The following is a 24,453-nucleotide window of genomic DNA, read 5'->3' as shown; positions in this document are numbered from 1 at the left end:
CTAGCTCCGGACATTTATCCAGATTGGAAGCCCAAAAAGAGCAAGGGTCCAGTGACACAGTCATGGCTTCAATGTTTACTTGGAGATACTCCTGTACCATCGTCTCTAGGCGTTGATTATGTGTCAGACTTCTTGTCTCCTGTGGCCTTGCAAAGGATGGGCTAAAAAAGTGGTGAAATGATTCCGCAAAATTGATGTTACCAGCAGATAATGTGGTTCTGTTACGGTTTGAGTGCTGAACACTTGACGGTCCCACGGTTGGCAAGTTGGAACTGTGAGATTCACTACGTGCACCACTGGTATTTTGTGGAAAAGCACATGTAAGATTCTGCAACAGTCTCTGCTGATACTCCTGCATGCGTGCATCCCTTTCTATGGCAGGAATAATTTCTGCAAATTTACTTTTGTACCGGGGATCTAACAGTGTGGCAACCCAGTAGTCAGGATTATTTCTAATTCTCACAATTCGAGGGTCATGTTGCAGGTAGTGCAGCAAGAAGGAACTCATGTGTGTTGCGCATCCAGGAGCACCAAGTCCCTGTTGTGTTGGTGGCGAGGTAACAATCATGCTTCCTTCCTCTGTCCTCTCCCCCCAACCTCGCACAACAGAAATGTGATCAAGGTCTCCCTCATCTGATGAGTCTTCCATCAGTTCGTCCTCCACTTCTTCCTGGGCTCCTGCACCTTCCTCACTAGTTTGGCTGCTACCATGCGCCCTGGTAAAACCATCTCCCCCACCCTCACATAACTGCCGCCTTGGTGCTGCCGACAGTCTGGACCTTGCAGATGTTAGCCCTTCCGCATAAAACTCCTCCTCCTCTATTTCCTCCACCTCCTCTTGTGCCACCACCTGACTCCGAATTCTGTTTAACATGTGCTCCAGCATGTAAATCACCGGAATAGTCATGCTGATAATGGCATCGTCAGCACTAAACATCTTCGTCGCCATTTCAAAACTGTGCAGAAGGGTGCATAGGTCCCTGATCTGAGACCACTCCTCCAGCGTGATTTGCCCCACCTCTGGATCTCGTTGGCCCAGGCTATACGTCAGAACGTATTGCACCAGGGCTTGTCGGTGCTGCCACAGTCGCTGCAACATGTGCAGAGTTGAATTCCACCGGGTAGGCACATCGCATTTTAGCCGGTGAAGTGGCAGGCCCAACGACTTCTGTAGAGATGTAAGTCGTTGAGCTGCGGGATGCGAATGGCGGAAGTGAGCACAAAGTGACCGTGCCCTCTGCAGAAGGCCATCTAGTCTGGGATAGTGGGCTAAAAATTGCTGGACAACCAGGTTCAACACGTGAGCCATACAAGGCACGTGTGTGACATTGCCCCGGCGAAGGGCCGCACCCAGGTTTGCAGCATTGTCGCACACGGCCTTCCCTGGTTTCAGGTCCAGTGGAGACAACCATTCATGAAATTGGTTCTCCAGAGCTGACCACAACTCCTCAGCTGTGTGACTCACATTTCCCAGACATTTCAATGTAAAAACCGCCTGATGACGTTGAGCCCTACTGCCAGCATAGTAAGGAGGTGTGCAGGATCCCTTCTGCGCAGTTAGAAAGCTTGTGGCATGACCAGACAGGCTTTGGGTGCAGGTGGAAGACCGAGAGGAGGTTGAGGAGGCAGAAGCAGTGGAGGAACTTAGACATAAAGAGGATTGACGCACAACTCGTGGGGACGGCAAGACTTGGACAGCAGCCCCTTGTCCTGCTGTCACCATAGTTACCCAGTGCCCAGTCAGCGACATGTAACGTCCCTGTCCATGCCTACTCGTCCAAGTGTCTGTGGTGAAATGCACCCTGTCACACACAGAGTTTCTCAAAGAAGCGGTGATGTTGTGTGCGACATGCTGGTGGAGCACAGGCACACCTTTCTTTGAGAAGTAGTGCCGACTGGGCATCTGGTACTGGGGCACTGCGACGGACATAAGGTCTCGAAAATCCTCTGTGTCCACCAGGCGGAAAGGCAGCATTTCTGTAGCCAAGAGCTTGCAGATGGTGAAATTCAACCTCTTAGCTTTCTCATGGCTAGGAGGAAATGGTCTTTTACTTGTCCACATCTGAGGGACCGAGGGCTGGCTATTGTGCTTAGACGGGGTTGATAAGGGTGTCCCCGGCAAACTGCCGGTCTGTGAGGAAGATGCAGGCGGACATGTTAAGTTGCCTTGATCCAAAGGTGGTGCTATCGATGCCGGACAGCGCTCAACACCAGCTGGTGTTACCACCTCCAAAGAAAATGATGACCTGCCAATCACGCTGGCTGTTGCGGGTAAAGAGGTGGCAGGTCTGCGCCCCAAAACAGGTGTGACTGCTGTCCCCCCAGTCACAGAGGATGAAGAGGCCGCGGATGCACAAGATATGGCAAATGGTGGTTGGCCCGGCTGGCTAGGCCGCATTGTAGCACACTGAGCTTCCCACTGCAACTTATGCTTCATGTCCATGTGCCGGTTCATGCATGAAGTACTCAAACTATGTATTTTTTGGCCTCTACTTAGCTTTTGCTGACAAATGTTACAGATAACATGAGTTGGGACATCTTTATCGATCTGAAAAAATGCCCAGGCTATGCAAGGCTTAGCACCCATGCGACCTGAAGAGCCACCACGACTTGTGGTGAGAGGCAGAGTTGTGTTTTAGGATGCAGTTGTTGACGTGCTTCCAGTACTACGTCTCTGTCCAGGAAGGCGCAACCTGACCTCGTCGTCACTAGCATCTTCCTCCACCTCCTCTGCTGACCTCATCTCTTGGCTGACTGTGGGTTGACAGTAAGTGGGAACTCCAACCTCATCATCATCACCCTGTGCGTTATCACACCCGTCGTCCTCAGAGCCAACCTGTTCCTGCCCTGACAAAAAACTAAAGTTGTCGCTCCAATCAGGTATTTGAGTCTTATCATCGTCTTCCTCATTGTCTCCACCAACAGGAGTTACAGTTTGGGAATGAGGGTCTACATTATGGTCAGAACCTTCTGCGTCTGGTCCTGGATCCGACTCATAAAGATTCTGGGCATCAGTGCAGATCATTTCCTCGTCTGGATTCACAGAAGCGCTGGAGTCGACCTCTGATTCCCAGGCTATAGTATGAGTAAACAGCTCTGCAGACTCAACCATCTGTTCTACCTCATACTCAGACGGGCAGCTGGAGATTTGGGAGCTGTGAGGAAGCAAGTGCGATTGGGGTGACACCTTTGAGGACTGGAGTATTTGTGATGTTGAAGTTGATGTGGAGGAGAGCCCACTTAAAGGAGCACTTGATATCCGTTGAAGCACCTGCTGTTTTTGTGCCTCATCTGGAATTTGTAGCGATTGGCGTGGCCGTAAGAAAGGGATCTTATCACATTGTCCGCTAAAAGAAGTAGACATTTTAGTTTGGCTGGAAGATGGTCTTTCTTCTGCAGATGTTACTGTTGCTTTAACACCTACCCCACGGACACAACCTTTTTTCCCCTTCCCAACACGCCTATTCCCCTTTCCACCAGCAGCAGGCCTTTTTCCACTCATTTTGGTGGTTAACTGATTCACAACTCTGGAGTTGTTTGCACAAAAAAACAATGGATGGGAACCGAGCAGAGCTGAGTGGCCAAACTGTGGTATTAGGCCAAAACTATTGGCTGGGTTAGATGCAGAAAAAAATTATATTCAATTTGCAACCTGATGGAGGTCAGTATAGATGGACTAATAGAACAAGTCCCACACACAGCTAGAAGCCCAAATATTTTTTCAGAGGTAGATGCAGAAATTTTTTTTATTCAGTTTGCAACCTGATGGAGGTCTGTATAGATGGATTAATAGAACAAGTCCCACACACAGCTACAAGCCCAATATTTTTTCAGAGGTAGATGCAGAAAAAAAATATATTCCGTTTGCAACCTGATGGAGGTCAGTATAGATGGACTAATAGAGAAAGTCCCACACACTGCTAGAAGGCCAAATATTTTTTCAGAGCTAGATGCAGACAAAAAATTATTTTGAATTTGCAACCTGATGGAGGTCAGTATAGGTGGACTAATAGAACAAGTCCCACACACTGCTAGAAGGCCAAATATTTTTTCAGAGCTAGATGCAGAAAAATATTATATTCAGTTTGCAACCTGATGGAGGTCTGTATAGATGGATTAATAGATCAAGTCCCACACACAGCTAGAAGCCCAAATATTTTTTCAGAGGTAGATGCAGATAAAAATTATTTTTAATTTGCAACCTGATGGAGGTCAGTATAGATGGACTAATAGAGAAAGTCCCACACACTGCTAGAAGGCCAAATATTTTTTCAGAGCTAGATGCAGATAAAAATTATTTTTAATTTGCAACCTGATGGAGGTCAGTATAGATGGACTAATAGAGAAAGTCCCACACACTGCTAGAAGGCCAAATATTTTTTCAGAGCTAGATGCAGATAAAAATTATATTCAATTAGCAACCTGATGGAGGTCAGTATAGATGGACTAATAGAACAAGTCCCACACACAGCTAGAAGCCCAAATATTTTTTCAGAGGTACTGTAGATGCAGATAAAAATTATTTTTAATTTGCAACCTGATGGAGGTCAGTATAGATGGACGAATACAACAAGTCCCACACACAGCTAGAAGCCCAATATTTTTTCAGAGGTAGATGCAGAAAAAAATATATTCAGTTTGCAACATGATGGAGGTCAGTATAGATGGAGTAATAGAACAAGTCCCACAAACAGCTAGAAGCCCAAATATTTTTTCAGAGGTAGATGCAGATAAAAATTATTTTTAATTTGCAACCTGATGGAGGTCAGTATAGATGGACTAATAGAGAAAGTCCCACACACTGCTAGAAGGCCAAATATTTTTTCAGAGCTAGATGCAGATAAAAATTATATTCAAGTTGCAACCTGATGGAGGTAAGTATAGATGGACTAATAGAGAAAGTCCCACACACTGCTAGAAGGCCAAATATTTTTTCAGAGCTAGATGCAGATAAAAATTATATTCAATTTGCAACCTGATGGAGGTCAGTATAGATGGACTAATAGAGAAAGTCCCACACACTGCTAGAAGGCCAAATATTTTTTCAGAGCTAGATGCAGATAAAAATTATATTCAATTTGCAACCTGATGGAGGTCAGTATAGATGGACTAATAGAACAAGTCCCACACACAGCTAGAAGCGCAAATATTTTTTCAGAGGTACTGTAGATGCAGATAAAAATTATTTTTAATTTGCAACCTGATGGAGGTCAGTATAGATGGACTAATAGAGAAAGTCCCACACACTGCTAGAAGGCCAAATATTTTTTCAGAGCTAGATGCAGATAAAAATTATATTCAATTTGCAACCTGATGGAGGTCAGTATAGATGGACTAATAGAACAAGTCCCACACACAGCTAGAAGCCCAAATATTTTTTCAGACGTACTGTAGATGCAGATAAAAATTATTTTTAATTTGCAACCTGATGGAGGTCAGTATAGATGGACTAATACAACAAGTCCCACACACAGCTAGAAGCCCAATATTTTTTCAGAGGTAGATGCAGAAAAAATATATTCAGTTTGCAACCTGATGGAGGTCAGTGTAGATGGAGTAATAGAACAAGTCAGAAACACACAGCTAGAAGCCCAAATATTTTTTCAGAGGTAGATGCAGATAAAAATTATTTTTAATTTGCAACCTGATGGAGGTCAGTATAGATGGATTAATAGAGAAAGTCCCACACACTGCTAGAAAGCCAAATATTTTTTCAGAGCTAGATGCAGATGAAAATTATATTCAATTTGCAACCTGATGGAGGTCAGTATAGATGGACTAATAGAACAAGTCCCACACACAGATAGAAGCCCAAATATTTTTTCAGAGGTACTATAGATGCAGATAAAAATTATTTTTAATTTGCAACCTGATGGAGGTCAGTATAGATTTACTAATAGAGAAAGTCCCACACACTGCTAGAAGGCCAAATATTTTTTCAGAGGTAGATGCAGAAAAAAAATATATTCAGTTTGCAACCTGATGGAGGTCAGTATAGATGGACTAATAGAGAAAGTCCCACACACTGCTAGAAGGCCAAATATTTTTTCAGAGCTAGATGCAGACAAAAAATTATTTTGAATTTGCAACCTGATGGAGGTCAGTATAGGTGGACTAATAGAACAAGTCCCACACACTGCTAGAAGGCCAAATATTTTTTCAGAGGTAGATGCAGAAAAAAAATATATTCAGTTTGCAACCTGATGGAGGTCAGTATAGATGGACTAAAAGAGAAAGTCCCACACACTGCTAGAAGGCCACATATTTTTTCAGAGGTAGATGCAGAAAAAAATATATTCAGTTTGCAACCTGATGGAGGTCTGTATAGATGGATTAATAGAACAAGTCCCACACACAGCTAGAAGCCCAATATTTTTTCAGAGGTAGATGCAGAAAAAAATATATTCAGTTTGCAACCTGATGGAGGTCAGTATAGATGGACTAATACAACAAGTCCCACACACAGCTAGAAGCCCAATATTTTTTCAGAGGTAGATGCAGAAAAAAGTATATTCAGTTTGCAACCTGATGGAGGTCTGTATAGATGGATTAATAGAACAAGTCCCACACACAGCTAGAAGCCCAATATTTTTTCAGAGGTAGATGCAGAAAAAAATATATTCAGTTTGCAACCTGATGGAGGTCAGTATAGATGGACTAATACAACAAGTCCCACACACAGCTAGAAGCCCAATATTTTTTCAGAGCTAGATGCAGAAAAAAATTATATTCAATTTGCAACCTGATGGAGGTCAGTATAGATGGACTAATAGAATGATGCTATGCCCAAAAGATTTTACTTCACTAGGTGCAGTAAAAAAATTGGTATTCTATACACAGGTGGTATATCTTGCAACACAGATAGGCTACTCCACTGACTAACACACTCTGCAATAGGCCAAAAAGGATTAGCTTTGCTAGATTCAGCCAAATGCTGTGAAAAAAACTTGCACAGCACTGGCACAGACCTGCCTGGCAAAAACTGATAGGAACTGATGTAACCTAGTCCTGAAAAGGACTCCAATTACAATTAGTCTTTTCTCCCACAATCTATCTATTTAAGAGCACAGACCTGCCTGATAAAAGTCGTAGGAAATGCTGTAACCTAGTCCTTAAAAGGACTGCAATCACAACTATTCCCTACTCCCAAGCTATCTGTAGATTTGTGCGAAAATTGGCTTGAAATTAACAAGGTATAGCGCACACAGCAACAGCGGTGCCGTCTAACACACAGCTGCAGCAGTGAGAAAATGGTGGCGACAGGGAAAATAGCTTGGTCTTATAGGGCAAGGACATGTGACATACACTGCCAATGACACATGCCCTTAATTGTGTGAAAAAAAGCACTTCGCTCCGTGTGTGCGCTGCTGATAGGCTGACAGATTGCACCTCCCCACTGTAAATGCGGGAAAGAGAAAAAAAAAATGGAGATCTTCATTGTTCCTGCAGAGATCCATCCCCTGCCCCTCCCCCCACCCCGCTGTACACTCAAACTGCGTATAAACATTAATTTTCATCATTACTGAGAAAAAATCCAGTTATGATTTTGGTGCACGAACAGTTATCGAACATAACCTCGAACAGCCGAATTTTTCTCAAATTGTCCGTGTTCGCTGAACGGCTCGAACACCGCCCAAAACAGCTCGAATTTGAGATTGGCGAACAGTTCGAGTAGAACAACGCTCATCTCTAATTATTAGTGTCGACATAGCAGAAAGGGAACATCTGAAAAAAATGTTCTTATCCTTTATTACTGGAAGGATTTATTTCAGCTATATTATTTTTTCAGTTGGTTAATGTTTCCTGTGTTATCTTCAGTGACAGTGAGCTTCTCTGGCTGGAAAATGACACATTGTGAGAGATCACTACGTGACGCTTTAATCTTCAGATTACAGACTTACTCCCGAGATATTTGCTGGGTTGATTCAGTTACAACTGGGCACATTTGCTCATGCAGCTAAATATGATCTTGCAATAGCAGTAATCTCCTCAAACTGTCATGGAGGTTAGAGTAGAAAACATAAAATCATAGAAAATCATGTACTACAGGACTAATCATTTCATTAACCCCTTTGATGTCTCGAGATATCACTGATTGCTGACCAATAAAAAAGACACTGAGCAGTGATTAAATTTAAATATGTCAGAGCTATGTTGATGCTGGCAATTCAGCAGTAGAAAATTGATTGAAAATACTACACCACACGATCATAAATAAAAATAAGTAGAAATTGCATCAAAGGAATTTGATACTAAAAAGTGAAATAAATGATAATTTCAGGTGAGATTACATTGTACGCTAATATGAAAATATTCAGATTTCTGTTTAAAATTTTTAAAAGAGTATTACCATCAGCACGGTGGCTCAGTGGTTTGCACCGTGGCTTTGCAGCATTGGCATCCTAGTTTCAAATCTCACCAGGGAGAACATCTCCAATGAGTTTGCATGTTCTCCCCATGTTTGCGTGAGTTTCCTTCGATACTCCAAAGACATACTGACAGGGAATTTAGCTTGTGAGCGCCATTGGGGACAGCAATGATAATGTCTGTAAAGCGCTGAGGAATATAATTGAGTAACATAAATAAATCAGCATATAAAGGTTAAAGGGAGACAGCTTAAAAATCATTTTGAAATATGTTGGCCACGTTTGAGTAATTTTGATCAAGAAGAGGAACTTATCCTGGTGCATAACAGGAATGGTGTATCTGCCACTGCCGTCATAGATGCCACATAAACACCATAAACCAAAACAGTATTTATATAAGATATTTTATAGTTCACTAAAGAAAAAAAACAGTCACACTATAACTTTAAATAAATTATAAGTCAACCGTGCAATTTGCAGGGTTCAGAGAACGACTAAAAATTCAACATAAATTTGATACGCATGAAATTGATTCACTCAATCAACCCATCATAAGTGCAGCAGCCAGGCTCATCTTTTCCACTAGTAGTTATATGAACACATCGGTAATATTTTTTTCTTTTGGAATTTCATTCAAAACTCTCATATTAGTCAAAGTTATCCAACAATGACCTTGATATATTTTATCTCTACCAACCCACTCATGCTCTTCACTCACATAATGACTTTCAACTTGTATTCTTTCTTTTTACACCCTCTCAATCCTATGTGCCGGGCTTCTCCCAAGCTGTTTGGAAACAATTTCTCTAGACTACAAAACTTTCTTATAACATTATCAGTTTTAAATATGCTTTGAAAACTAATTTATTTTTTAAGACCGTACCTTATTTTGCCTATAGCCATATAAAAGGTCTATATAGTGTACAACCTGACATTGGAAAAGGTTTGCAGTGTTGTCAACAAGCTCAACTGTTCTCAATTTATACATGTGTTAACTCAGAAATGAGCAGGGTGACTGATTCCAGCAGCTCTATTCAAATTCCACTTGCCAATAAAATTATCATCATATACCTAAGGGAGACAAACATAATAGTGATAGATTCTGGTGTAACTTCTGGGGAAAAAAAAAACATTACAATTGAATATATAAAAAGTGCAAATCTAAAAACATCTTTACCAGAATATTAAAGGGGTTTCTGCTTTTCTATTAAGTTTCTCCCCTGGATGCAGTTTGAACACACTTTCTTCGGGTCCACCGCCAGGATTCCCCCACTGCTCCCTGTGCCTGGAATTGCCTCTGGTGCTGTAGACACATTGACAGTATGACATAATGACAACCAATCACTCAGCTCAGTGACTCTGCTAGTGTAGGCACAATGACCCCTTCAAATTCACAGAGCTCACTCTTTGACAGCTGCCCTGACGTCAGTGCCACCGCCAATACCCACAGCGGCAGAGACTCATTTGTGTACCCAAAGAAGGTGAGTTCAGAATAGTTTGTTGTTTTTTAACAAACTGCAGCTTGGTAGAAACTTAATTGAAAGGGAGCAACCCCTTAATGTCTGATTTACTAGTATCTACCTATTTTATTTAACAATTTAAACTATGAAATGATAGCTGTTTCCTATTTATTATGCCATTTTGTTTGCAATATATCGAAAACTTTCTAGACTTCATGAAAATATTAAACTTAAAAATGACACCAAATGTTTCTTTTCAATAATCAGCAGTTCATTAACTACTGACCAACTTTGTCACAAAATGTTTGCCATATCTCAGCTGACTCGGATACAGCCGTGAAGCAACGTCATTTTTCCTCCAGAAATCAATTGAATCGAAAGTATGCATCACCTCTAAGTAGGAGCCATCAGATAAGTAATTTAAATAACCTGATGATAAGTATAAAAAAATGTAGAACCAGCCACTCAAAAATGCATACATTAGCACATAAGAGGCATAACGGTGCAATTAATTTTTATTACAGTCATTTCCAAAAACGAATACACTTACTATTTTATTATGTCTAGCATGGCAGAATTAAATATGTAATGGTTCGTAAGAGAATACAATGACACATGCATTTTCAATGATCTGCCAAGCATAAATTCCAGCTAACTTGATGTCTTCTAACTTACTTAAATTCTGCTTTAATTTGGTATCAGAATTATCTATAAAACAGATTTTGTTCCACAAGGTAATATTATCTCTACTGCACCATCATAAGGAGTCTCCATTTTTATAATAATTGATAGTGAATCACACTAATCCTAATAGTGATATGAATTCAGTAAGGCAGCTTATTATCTTGGTGATAAAAAATAACTAGAATTCAATAAAATATAGTTTTAAATTTGTTCATGAATCAATGAACTTTTGTATTTCAGCCTCTATTACATCTTAACACACACATTGACCAAGTTCTATATTGACCATGCTGTGGTGATATGAGAATCAATAGCAAAAAAAGAATTATGCCTCCTTCAGAGTTGGCATTGCCACCTCCATGATGTAGTAATAATGGAGCAATAGTATCTGCTTCCTGCAGATGTGAGATGATTGACAGTAAGAGTATGCATGACTGGGAGAGACATGAAAATAATTAAAATAATTACCACATGTTCGTCATAGGATTAAAGGACTAATTATACTTTAAAGAAAAGGTGCAAAACTATTCGACTCATTCAGACCATTAGTGGACATGGTGTTTGAGATGGTAATCAATCGTACCTCTTTCTGGGCAAGGAGTTTTTTCCAATTCCCTCCATGTACACCTATATATACTGTATTCTTTCTATGCCACCAACCTTAAGTTGAGATGCATCGCAGTTGTGAAATTTCTTAAAGTGACAGGATAGGGTTTTCAGTTCGACCATGTCATCGATGTCTTTTGCTGCTTTGATGTCCAGGACATGCTCTCATGCTCTTCTTTGGAGCTCCCTAGTCGTCAATCCAATATAAATTTTATTTCATGGACATTTTGCACTGTAAATCACTCCTATGGTATTGCTCGAAATGGCATGAGTGATTTTATAATTTCTTGTGTTACATGCTTCCGTAAATGCTTTAGTGGACTCAATATTTGGGCATGCTACACATGCTCCACAAGGGTGACAGCCCCATGTTGGGCCTTTTGATCCAAAAAGGGTATTTGTTGTAGGTTTCTCACAGTGGCTGTTGACCAGCATATCTTTAAGATTCTGTGATTGTCTGTAATTTACAGTAAGTCACAGTTTTATTGATATTTTGAGTATGTGTCATGTTTGTAGGTTTAAATTGTCTGGTGGACACATAACACATATTCACTGGCTTGCATTAATAGTCATCCATAATCATTTACTATCAGTCTTCAACTTTTTCTAGGTCATGAAGTCACAATCAAATATAACAAGTGAGGGTGAACCATGCTGATTTATTGACTGATATGGCTATCACGTTTACCTCTAGTGATACTACTGTATCAGTTTTTTGATTTCTCCTTTGTACCAAGTTCCTTTTTTCCACTAGTGCATAAACCTATGTCCATCTATCTTCAGATAGGGATCAACTTGCAAGGGACCTAAGAGCTGCATGCGACTTCCACACCACTGGTTGGGAAACACTGTTGCATACTATAACCATCAGACAATGTTTTTTATTTACTTCATCATTTTTATTCATTGCATCCTTTTTTCTCCAGTTTTTCTTCTGTGGGTTTATATATTTTTTGTTTTGAAGGGGTCCTCTTACCTCTTTGTTGGACGCACTTTGCACTACTTAGCGCCCATCTCTGCCGGCTAAGAGCAGTCACAAATCACTCCAGCTAGCAGGTCTGTGTCTTCCACTGATGTCACTTAGACAGAGCAGCATCCTCTCTTCCGCTCCACTGTGTTGACGGGTCATCTCTGCCAATGTCATAGTGCTTGACCGCTAGCTCCCTGCTACTTAACTGCGGGGAGTCAGCTGTCAATCAGCATGATGTCTGCAATGACGATCTGTTGACAGAGCAGACCAGAACAAAAGGTGCTGTTCTGTTGTCAAAGGGTGAAATGAAGCAGGGGAATTGCTGGCTGAGCCGGCAGATATTGTCCCTGAGCAGAACAGGCTGGTAGTTAGGAAGAATATTAAAAATCCTGGATATCCCCTTCAAATAGTTTATATTTCCTTTTTTATTACAATTCTTCTATATCCAGAAATATATAGATGACAGTGCTTTACCAATTGCCGACTAAAATTCATGAAGCAGATATTCTTTTCCTCCAAATATCTTCTGATTTCTATATGAAATCTGGTAATAAATACAGTGATGATGTTCTAACACAAATAAGGCAGGATAAACATTATGAAAAGACCGTGATAAAGTGAATGTTTAATGAAGTAGATGAAATGCATAGAAACTTGAAAATTACTGAACTGGAGGGGATTTGAGAATGTATTGTCAGGAGCATCTTTTGAGAAAATGGTTCTTCTGCTCTATACATATGTATGTTTTTCTCTGAACGATGGTTTCATTTGAACCATATTATCCCCCAGCAAACATCTGGCTTGGCTCATTAAAATATTCATGATTTGGGCAATAAACAAGTCTCTAGCTGATCCAGTGTAAAGAGGGCTACTTAATAATTTGGACACTTTGTAGTAATTAGAACTACATGCAAAATTTGCTCGTACAGGGCAGCTAGTTAAATGTAGCGTTCCTAATGATTACAGAGGACTCTTGGTGTCTTGCTACTGCTCAATTGGTCAGTAACTCCTAACTAGAAAAAGCACTACCTTACTTCTTTTATCTGGATTTAACCCAGCAATCAACATTATTGTATATTTATTTTTCTTCACAAAACAATCCACAGAGCAAAAAAAGGGTTAATATATGTAGCTTTATCATTTTTTGTTTGCATTACATAAAACTATGTTTCATATAATTATAAAATAGTAATGAATAATAATAGTAATAGGACTATAATATAATTGTCTATATTTTAGTGATTGATATCTATCTCTGTATGCACTCTTATACAAAATAGCTGTCAATCACTGATAGGACTTCCCGCTGGACCGAAAATCCAAGAATGAGCAGAAGTTTACTTGATGATAACTTAGGATATGTTGAATCATTTCTCACAAAGCTATATATCAATTGGCTCAGCTTTCCCTGTGCTTTTAGATGATGTCAGCAGATTGGACTGCATTTTCAGGGTGACAGGTTCTCTTTAAGGAAGGAAACATCTCTAGGTGCAGGTAAAATCCATTAGAAGAATATATGCACACAATGCCTTTTTCAGGTTAATTCTGCTATAAAAATTGCCAATTGCATATGTGCATAGGAATATAAAAAGGACTTGCTGCGCATATGTTCAGGCAACTTCTATTCACTGCTTCTGGCTTCCAAAGCTGCACAGGGGTTAAAAGAAGTGACCTGACCATTCTTTTGACGGCTTCTGCTGCTCACTATTAATACATGCAATTTAAAAAATAAAAATAAATACTTAAAAGACATCAGGAGAGGAAAACATAAAGGACGCCATGTTCACATACCCATATATAGCATGACCTTCTGAGAATCTGTGAGTAGATATAAGCAAACCCGAACTTAAAAGTTTGGGGTTCATACCCTGTCCGGTGCTAAATGCCAAACACTGACTTCTCCCAGAACTCAGTTGCAATGTTCAGAGTCCGGAGAGACAGAAAGAGAGAGAGAATTTTCCAGCTTAAAAGTTCGACTCAGCATTATTTTCAATGTGGCTCGGATTCTGGTTCAAGTTCGGGTACAATTCTGGTACCCAAACCGAACTTTGAAATAAATTTTGGGTCGGGTACCAGAACGCGAACATCCACAGGTCTGTTCATCCCTATCTGTGAGCACTGAGCATGAAATAAACGCCATTCTAGCACATTACAATATATATGAGTGCTGCATATCCAGTAAAGCTTTTGCAATCTAGAGTTACAAAAAGTTACAAAAGTGCCACTCTTGCCATGGACTGGCTCTAATCTTGCAGTTTTGCCTGACTGCACTTTTTTTTTACTTTTCTAAGACAAGTGTCAAAATTCAAAACACTAAATGACTTTAAATACTTTATTGAAATACTTGACTTCATGAATTATAAACTTTATTTTGACTATGCAAAATATTCATGGCAATGCAAGATATTGAAATTTTTTTATTTATTTTTTTAATTTTCTATGCTACATTCTCTACATCTGTTCCCTACGCTACGTTTTGTTTTCTTTGCGCTAAGTGTCATTGAGGTTAATAACATTTGATAAACTTCAAAGCCAGAAATATTTTATTTATGTTTATACATAAACACTATTCTGCTGAAAGGCATTTACAACCCAATGGCAAACCTACTATGTAATTTGAGTGTGGATCACAGTGTAAATGTGAAAAACACCTGCAAAAACACTGTAATTTACTTGCTTGTTTATAGCTTTAACTATCGGGAAAAGTAGCAAATGATGCTTATTTTAATATGTATTAGATGTGTTGAACACTATACACTTTCAGATTTCTTTGCAGGCATGTCAAAATATGCTGTATAAAAACAAATACAACTAGTTATACAGTATTATATTATAGTACAATATGAATTAAGTTCTTAATTAAATCTACTAACTGAATTGAGTCTCAAATATTCTGATCGTTGCTTTATTTTGTAATCTTACTCCTCATAATTGAACAGTTCTGGGGCATATTTTCTTATATTTTACCTCCATTTAATACTGTTCCTTTATTATTCCTATGAGAAATTCATGAATGAAGTAACAGCAGTGTGTTACCAGTTGGGGGCGTCACTACAAACTCTCAAACTGACCAATCAGTTATGTCAGTGTCAAAGTGTTTTGAGAACTGTAGTTTTCTTACTCAAACTGAGCCAAAATTCTAGTTTACATGACATGTTATTTATCCCTTAATTTTGCAGCCAATTTCTGTTTTAGCACTTTCATTTAATTTTTTTCTATTTTTTTCTTTTTATATCAAAATAGCAGTATGAGGGCTTGTTTTTGCAAAATAGGTTGTAGTTTTGATTAATTTCACCATATTAAATATTGAAAAATTTGCCAAAAAGATATTCCAAGTGAGAGGTAATGTTAAGAAAAATGCAACGCTGCCATTGTTTTATGAGTTTTCTTTTATGATGTTTATTGTGCGGTAACAATTATCTGGTAACAAGATTAGTCAGGTCAGTAGGATAGATTAAGGCAATGCCAAACTAATATAGTTTTTTCTTATTTTAGTTACTTGAAAAAATCTGAATTTTGTAAAAAAAATGTGTTTTTATTGGTACCATTTTGGCCTATATAAAACCTTTAGATTGCTTTGTACTGTGTTTTGGGGGGATGGTGAGACAAACAAAAATATGGAAATTTTGTCATTTAGACTTTTTTTTCTTAATTATATCTGTCTTGTGGCATCTTTATGGATGTGATGATACAGTATATGCTTATATTACTTCTTTATTTTTGTATGGGCAAAAGGAAAGTGATTCAAATATTTATAATTATGTTTTAAAACTTCTTTTTTTAACATTTTCACTTTATTCTTTAGCCTTCTTAATTAGGGACAAGAACTGTACCCAAACTTGAACTTAAACCCCATTGAAATCAATAAGGACCCAGACATTTTAGCAGGAAAATTATCTCTCTCTCACTTTTCTCCCGGAATTCTGAACAATGCAAGAGACTTCAGGGGAAAGTCCATGTTCGGCGTTTATCACCGGATGCAAATGTCGAAATTTTAAGTTTAGATTCACTCATCTCTGCTCTTAATCAATCTAAACCTGTGATTATCATCTGACATTTACAACATGCTGCCCTAACTCAATATTGCAGTACACAGTAAAAATTATGATTGGTCTTCTATGAAGCCCAGAATCTAGCTGGGCTTCACCAGATCACAAAGATAACAGCAATGGAGGCTCTCAGCAGTGCCCCAGAGGGTGTGGCAACTGATATTCCCGCACACAAATTTGTCAAGGAGGAAAGGAGGATGCACTGAGTCTGACAGTGGTATTTAACAAGTTAAATAGTGCTAACTGCTTTATACAGACATCAGCCTCCCCTTGTGAAGTGGGCTCATCCTCTAGTCCCACTTCATACACTCGCACCAGTTTAACTGTTACACATAATTTTTATATTTGTCAATTTATTCACAAATTATTGGAGGAATAGCAGAGAAACAACACAACAGAGTCATAAAAGTAGTCCACAATCATTCCTTTAAGGCAGGGATCCCCAACCTGTGGCCCGGAAGCCACATGCGGCTCGCGGTCCCATGTTGTGTGGCTCGCGGTTGCCTGCGAGCTTGGTGCATTAGCACCAGATCTAGCAAACAACTATGGACAGTGTGTCTCCAGATGGTGAATTTTGTGAGTAGCCCTGCGCTAAAAGAGCAGATCTGTATGTGCATATTGTGGCCTTGGGGGTTTGGAGATAATTTAAGTCTGGTCAACTGGAGACCAAATGATACTAACTGTCAGAGGAGGTGCTTGATGCTGGATGTAACAGTGTGGTGGGGGTGATTGGTGCAAAAATACTGAATGGGGGTATTGTGGGAACCCCTGGATCTTGGTATACTGCCTTGGTGTGTTTCTGTGGAAAAGCTTTTGTTGTCATTATACCAGTAATGGGGCCTCTGGGTGTCACCACTGTGAGGAGGGTGGGAGTTGGATGTGACTAGTGACTATCTCTCAAAGGTGGATGTGGCTTTCAAGGTCAGAAAGGTTGGGAGCCATTGCTTTAAGGAGTTGCAATTATTTACTAAAGCAGACATGCTATGAGATCAGACAGCTTATCTTTAATTTCCTTTCAGTCACTTTCATTTGCATACAGCATGTGTTTTCAAAAGGCATATGGGTTTAATATCATATTCAGCATCACAGCATTGAATCAACGAACAGCCTGGATGTCTCTGCTATAGAAAAGAACATAGTACACATATCTTTGAAGACCAAAACTAGAGAAATAGAAAATTGGAGAAGCTTTTAATACCAGCCAATCAGATTGATGCCTTGATGTCCAAAAGAATCTGTGAAAAAGAGAGTTAAAATCTTGTTAGTTGCAATTCCCATTCCATTTAAATATCCTTAACCCTGCAATACTGATTCATATGGCTTCATCTTTGGATCAGACTGTTGCAGTCTGATACGTAAAATTGCATTTTACTGCAAAAGGGCCATCAAGTGCTAAGCATCTCTGGGAACTCCTTCAAGATTGTTGGAAGACCATTTCCGGTGACTACCTGTTGAAGCTCATCAAGAGAATGCCAAGAGTGTGCAAAGCAGTCATCAAAACAAAAGGTGGCTACTTTGAAGAACCTAGAATATAAGACATATTTTCAGTTGTTTCACATTATTTTGTTAAGTATATAATTCCACATGTGTTAATTCATAGTTTTGATGCCTTCAGTGTGAATGTAAAATTTTCATAGTCATGAAAATACAGAAAAATCTTTAAATGAGAAGATGTGTCCAAACTTTTGGTCTGTACTGTACATTGATGTATTGGAGCAATACTTTTTTTAAAATAAAAGTGTAGACAGCCTTTGATTAATGTAGGGTATCTTAAAAACCATATACAGGAGACTTTCTTGTTTGAGAGAAGCAGCCATTTATAAGACACATCAGACCTGTGCCAGGTGCCACTCTTTCCCTGTCATTGGTTTTTAATGTGATACTTGAATATAACTTGGAATTTTTTAATAGGACTGATGAGTGCCACCTTTTTTTCTCTTTTTCATATTATATGGACTAATCTTGGATGAACACATGGTTCTTGCTGTTTGGCGATCAGCTCCACACTTAGCACACATAGAACCACTTTTTTTTCCATGCTGCCTCTCCTAAAATATAATATTATACTGTGCTGAAATTACGCAATTCTAGGGTAAATTTATATTCCATTCCTGGTTTAAGGGTATAATTATGTATTATATGGTATAGTGTATCATCAGTGTCTGGTTGGGATCTATAGCATTCCTCAGGCTGGACTTCCCGGTTCATGAACTGAATGCCAAAAGTAAAGTAAAGACTGACAAGCATGTTTTGCGATGTATCAGTGCAAATTTATATTTCATTCCATATATCAGTACCTTGCAGCGCTGGGGTCCTAGGTTCAAATCTCACCAAGGACCACATCTGCAAGGAGATTGTATGTTCTCCCTGTGTTTGCGTGGGTTTCCTCTAGGTTCTCCGGTTTCCTCCAGGTTCTCCGGTTCCCTCCCACCCTCCAAAGACATACTGATAGGGAATGTAGATTGTGAGCCACAATGTGGACAGTGCCCATAATGTCTGTAAATTGTCTGAATTGTAAAGTGCTGCGGAATATGTTGGCACTATATAAATAAAAATATTATTATTATTATATATTTCATTGAGTGGGATGTATACAGTAGCATTATGCATCCAGAGCCTCCTGCTTCATGTACAGAATGGCAGACATAAAATAGACTTACACACATGTATTTCTATGTATCATGATGAGTTTATATCACATTCATGGTCTATGGGTACAATCATGAATTTCATTGTTTTATCGTATCATCATCTTATCTGGTTGGGATCTATGGCATTGTTCAGCCTGAGTTTACAAGCTGAGCTCTCACCTCTGGATGGGCAATGAGGGTGGAGGGGCAGTACAGCAGAGCTGACAGTGTTACTATAGGAGGAGAGCTGATAGAAGGGTTTGCAATGATACACAGCTTCATATCGACCTTATCTGAAAGGTTCGAGTCATCTGTGCTCTATACTCTGCACTGTCTAATCATGCAGGAGATGAGGAGATCAGCTCTGTATCCTAACATTTCACACACTTAGAACCCTGAGCTATGGTGAGGGCGCACTCTCTTTCTAATCCTGCATGCAGTAAGACAAGGAGATCAGTGCTGTATCCTTACATCTCACACACTGAGGAACCTGAGCTATGGAGACTGTGTGTTCTCTCTCTCTTTCTAGTCATGCAGGAGATGAGATGAGGAGATCAGCGCTGTGTTCTTACATCTCACACACTGAGGAACTTCAGCTATGGAGGGGGCGTGTTCTCTTTTTAGTGTTTAGCTGCCTGCTTATGATTGGTCAACTCATACAGGGAGAAGAAGTACACGCCCCCAGTGAAAACTAACTTATAACACCCACTCAAACTTGGAAAAGTTAACTCACTGTGTGCCGGTACTTTCATTGCTCATATCTCCGAAAACAGAGATGCAAAGTAAAAAAAATAATAATAAAAAAAAATCCCATTTTATTCCGCTCTGCAACAACTATTACATTTTGTGTCCAGTTCAACATGACAAAATTTGTGCAAAGTCTTCTTTAAGGTTTTGGAAGAAAAGGAAAGGTAACATGACTGTACGCTGGCTGAGGATTACCAGGAATCATCTCAGAAGTTGCATTCGATACACTAGATGACTCAATTATTACCTACTTAGCACCACTTTTATTTACATTAGATATTCCTTCGGCTATGTACAGTACTAATTGCGTTTACGTCTATGATTTGTCACTAAATAACTGTTTTCTAATAGCTAGATGATCTCTAAGATTAATAAAGTAAAATGGCTGTCTATAATTCTAAGAGAACATCGCATACACAATGAAGGCGCACTTGAACATGTACTCAGCTTGTTAGCAGCTTAACTACAAAATATCAGAAACCTCAGAGAAACAAAATAAAATAAACAAGGTTAAACAGTGTCAAAGGAGCCGCGACCTCCTGTGAAAGCACAGCGTACATTCTCCAGTATAAAACAGTCTACCGCTGCTTGTTGAGTGGATGCCCTCAAAGGACTGTCAAATATGCTTCTAGTCTTTCTCTTCTTATCATGTTATTCAGTACTGACAGCTTAGCACTGACCTAACATATATTAACTGGCGTTATGCATTAAATTGTTGTAAGAAGAGACTTCCCTGCTTACTTAGTGCTACGCTCTCCCCCTAGGAGATATTCCTTTAAAATTTGAAATGTCATCTTTTTTTTGTTCTCATTTTGCAACCTTTATTATAACAGATTGATGACAAATCCTAAGTGTTGCACAGGCTGCTCCTTGTTAAGAGAAACAGAACTTGCTGTGAATTTATTTTCTGGCTGTAAACTCTGTCAAAAATTGCCAATTTCTAATTATTCCATTGAAAGGAATTAATAATAAAGCGACTTCTCTTATTAAAGAAACGTTTCATATGCTGCCACAGATGCAACATTGCTTACCGGTAATAGATCCTTTATTTAAAAGGGGATTTTTGAGCAGTAAACGGAATTGGACAATTTATGTTTCTTTTAATTACAGAAATATTACCATTTTCGATTTAGTTGGAGCTGACATTTTGGCTAAAGTAACAATTGGTTGGCATTTTTTTTTCAATAAGCATCTCAACAAATCAACTTATTTAAAGGTGGCTAATATTAGGGTGCCACTCGCATATTTGCACTCTCTTTTATAATCCTAGCAAAAATGGCCAACCCAATGAAAGTAGAAAAAATGTCAATACTTCTTAATGCAAAAAAAATAAAATAAATAAATAAATATATATAGCTATTTTTATATTTTTGGAACATTGACCTATATTTGTAGCTACACTCAATTTGAGACATTCGCAAGATTATTTTCTTACACATAAATAGCTATTTCTAGATTTTGTTTCAATCATTGACTAATATGTTTAGCTAGTAGCTAGATTCAATAGGTGGCACTGTGAGATTTTTTTCTACTCTTGGGGGGGACTAATTAATGTGTAATATATATGTATTTTATTTTTTGCTTGTTTGCTTTTTTTTGCTCAGACCATTGCACAGTAGACTTTATACCCAACTGGTCTAATTAATAAGAGGCAGATCTTCACAATACCTCAATATTTTAATTATATCTTCCCACAGTTCTTTATACTTTTACTGTCTAAGAGGGACACATAGCACCATTATATGAATATGAATTCAATGTTAAGCCTATTGGTTTTCAAGCATTGCAGATGACAATGAACTTGGCATGTGGGCTGAGCTAGAACTTATAACTTTTAAGAACAATGCAGATTTACATAGCGTTCAGGTTTTGCTAAAAGCTAACTCTCGTGGGAATTCTAACAACTTCCATTAGTGGTTGTCACCTTTGGAAATGAAGCAGATAACTGTGAAATGGCCAAATAAAATATTAAGATACTTCACACAATGCAAAACTTAACTTTAGGGGAAAAGTGTCTTTGAACTAGGTCATGAGGAAACATTGCATTCTCACCAGTTGTTGATTTCTAAATTAAAGCTTTTTTGCATCACTAACGCTAATGATTATTATTTTCTCATTGTCATGTGCGGATTTTGAATAAACTTTGTTTTTTTTTCTTATATTTTAACAGAAAAATGTGATGAGCCCTTGGTTGCTGGTCTTCAACCCCAGTCCTTTAAGAGTTCATCAGTAATGTCTGGAATTTATGCCCCTGTGTATGCTAAACTCAACAGGAGGGAAGGTAAGATACCACTTCAGGCATTGTGCTCAAAGTGAAATTGATATTTTGTTTTAGATTCCTTAACTGTGCAGTTACGGTAGATTCAGATGTAGAGCAGAAAATGCGCAGCATATTGTGCCAAAAATAGGCAATGCATTTGCCATATCTAAAAAAAATTTAACATTGAAATATTCTTTAATTGAACTAAAATATTCCACTAGAAACTTCTTAGCTATAGTGGAAGGAACTGGAAAACTCAATATGTATCTTATTATCATTTACTAGTCAATGCTGATCTATGATACAGCCTGCTCCCAACAAGCTAATATTACAGATGAATAAATATATTTGAGTGGAATTAAATTATGCTTGAATTTTTTTAAAAATCCTCATTCGGCAAAATGTGGATTTTTGGTGATTTGTGTCCTTGCGAAAACAGTGAAATGGTGGCTGTGATGTAATTATAGACATTAGCCATCACTACGTAATGAAGTCATGTCTGAACATGAGTAATGCTTAAAAATTGTTTTCTAAGGTCATTAATAAGGACACTGGTAATTTAATCTCAACAATGATTCCATTGGTGGTGTGTTTGCATTCTAGCAACCATAAATGGAGTGAACATATCCCTTAGGCATCGCTAAGAAGCATTAATCATTTACTTGGACTTTTCTCATTTTAACAGTCATAAATACTCTCATTCTTTTACTCATGCCCTACACTCACAGATTAGAATAGATAACAATGGAGAACAGTGCTACTGCTTCCATATCACGATTGCAACTTATATATGGGTAATCAAGAACTCTCTCCCAGCTCTCTCCTCTTCCGTAGGCATTTAGTGCATGCATAGAAGCAGGAGATTCTGGCATAGAAGAGGACAAATCCAGGGATGTAGCCACATGATTACCCACATGAATGCTGCAATCGTAATCTCAATGGACATTGAAGTATCAAAGTTCAGTGTTTACTTCTTTTCATTTGTCAAAAGCAGGGGGCCTTAAAGAAGCACTTCCTTCAAAGTTTGTATCCTCTTAAAATTATATAGCAGGAGGAGGAACGTAGCAGCTGGGTCAAAAGTTGAAGAAGGGGTGGAGCTTAGCTGCCAGAGACTTTTCATTGATGAAGGATTGTAGTTCTAATGATGACTCATGCAGCGAAAAGAGTCTTCCTGTTTCTACATAGAGATTAGAACGATTCACCTAGCTTGTTTTTAATCATATGATGTCATATAACCAATGGAAAACTGATGAATTAATTGGGTAGAAGGGAAAAGTTAGCAATTGTAAGTGCACAGTGCTATATAATATGATGATTGCAATATATTAAGAGCATAAAAACTTTGATGGGAGGAGGAATGCTTCTTTAACATGCAACCTATGGTGAAGCAATAAGGTTATTTCTGATTGCTGATTCGGCACAGAACAGTTTGGTGCATTTTTTAAAATTTGTTCAGATCATGGCTAGCACCTTTAAAATCTTTGACACAACATTTAATTCAAAGCAGTATTGATTGCAATTGTTTTTTTATTTCAACGTTGCTTTTAAGATTTTTAATGGTCCTTGGGCTCTTAGGTAACTTGCTGTGGTTCAAACTCACAGGCTCCACTGACCTGATCTTTGCTTGTGTGGCATGATAACCATGAAAAGAGGTGGTAAAATAGTACCAAAGTTCTGTACTGCATGATTAAAGGTGTTATCCAGTACTATTGATAATACCCCAATGTATTTTTATGGTGAAAATAAGTATCTTTGTAAATGCTATTTCTGCCTGTGAGCGGCGCTATCGCTGGCCGCTCACAGGCATCACGTGACCCCCCGCTGATGTTACATCAAGTGAGGCATGACATCAGTGACGCAGTGCCCACGGTGGATTCTAGGTTGTGGGCGGGGTTACCCACGAGTCACACCCAGCATCCACCACGCACTTTCCCAATGAATGAGGAGAGGGAAAGCGCGCGGTAGATGCTGGCTGTGACGTGTGGGGTAACCCCACCCACAACACAGCAGCCACCAGTGGAACGCAGAAGAGGGACCCCCGGCTGCATCCGAAACTTAACGTGACGTCAGCAGATGTCAGAGCCGGCTGCAGCCGCTCACAGGCAAGAAGGATACAGGAAGGCATTTACAAAGAAACTTCTTTTCGCCATAAAAATACATTGGGGCATTATCAATAGCACTGGACAACCCCATTAAGGCAAAAGCACCCTTATAACCATGCTAAAAAATAAAAAAAAACATTATGGCTTATAATAGTTGATAGTTGAGGGATTCTTTATTAACTTGGTTAGTTAGAGTTAAGTGTATTTTACATGAACCTGAAATTGTAAGAAATCAATAGAATATTTCTATATTTGTCATTTGGTGTGAAACCATTTTGGTTCAGTTCACAAAATAGCTTAAAATCGCTGTACTGGTCAGAATTAGTGTTGAGCGAGCACTAAAATGCTCGGGTGCTCGAAGCTCGGGCCGAGCTCACTGTGATACTCGGGTGCTCGACCCGAGCAACGAGCCCAATGTTAGTCTATGGGAGACCCGAACATTTTTGCGGCGGCTCCTTCGGCAGTCTGTAGAAAGCCTAAAAGCGACCAAAACGATAGTGACAGTGCTCAAATGACATGGGGACAGCATGGGGATCGCCCCTGGAAGCATTTCTGACCCCCAGGTCACTGCTGTCAACA

General features: G+C 39.1%; 1 protein-coding gene across 1 annotated transcript in view; it reads left to right on the top strand.

Annotated features, from left to right (window-relative positions):
* The window catches only part of CNTNAP2 (contactin associated protein 2), a 3,253,420-nt gene that overhangs the window by 800,040 nt on the left and 2,428,927 nt on the right, over positions 1–24,453 (top strand). Inside the window, exon 2 of the mRNA XM_073678177.1 lies at positions 21,683–21,793. Within this exon, the coding sequence (XP_073534278.1) occupies positions 21,683–21,793 (111 nt within the window). The remainder of the gene's footprint in view (positions 1–21,682; positions 21,794–24,453) is intronic.

Source organism: Phyllobates terribilis, unplaced genomic scaffold (assembly GCF_046119375.1).
Source record: "Phyllobates terribilis strain yellow unplaced genomic scaffold, ASM4611937v1 Scaffold_4__5_contigs__length_816908805, whole genome shotgun sequence".
In the NCBI taxonomy this organism is placed as follows: domain Eukaryota; kingdom Metazoa; phylum Chordata; class Amphibia; order Anura; family Dendrobatidae; genus Phyllobates; species Phyllobates terribilis.
Note: the sequence above shows the minus strand (reverse complement) of the source record. Positions and strands in the feature narration are given on the sequence as shown.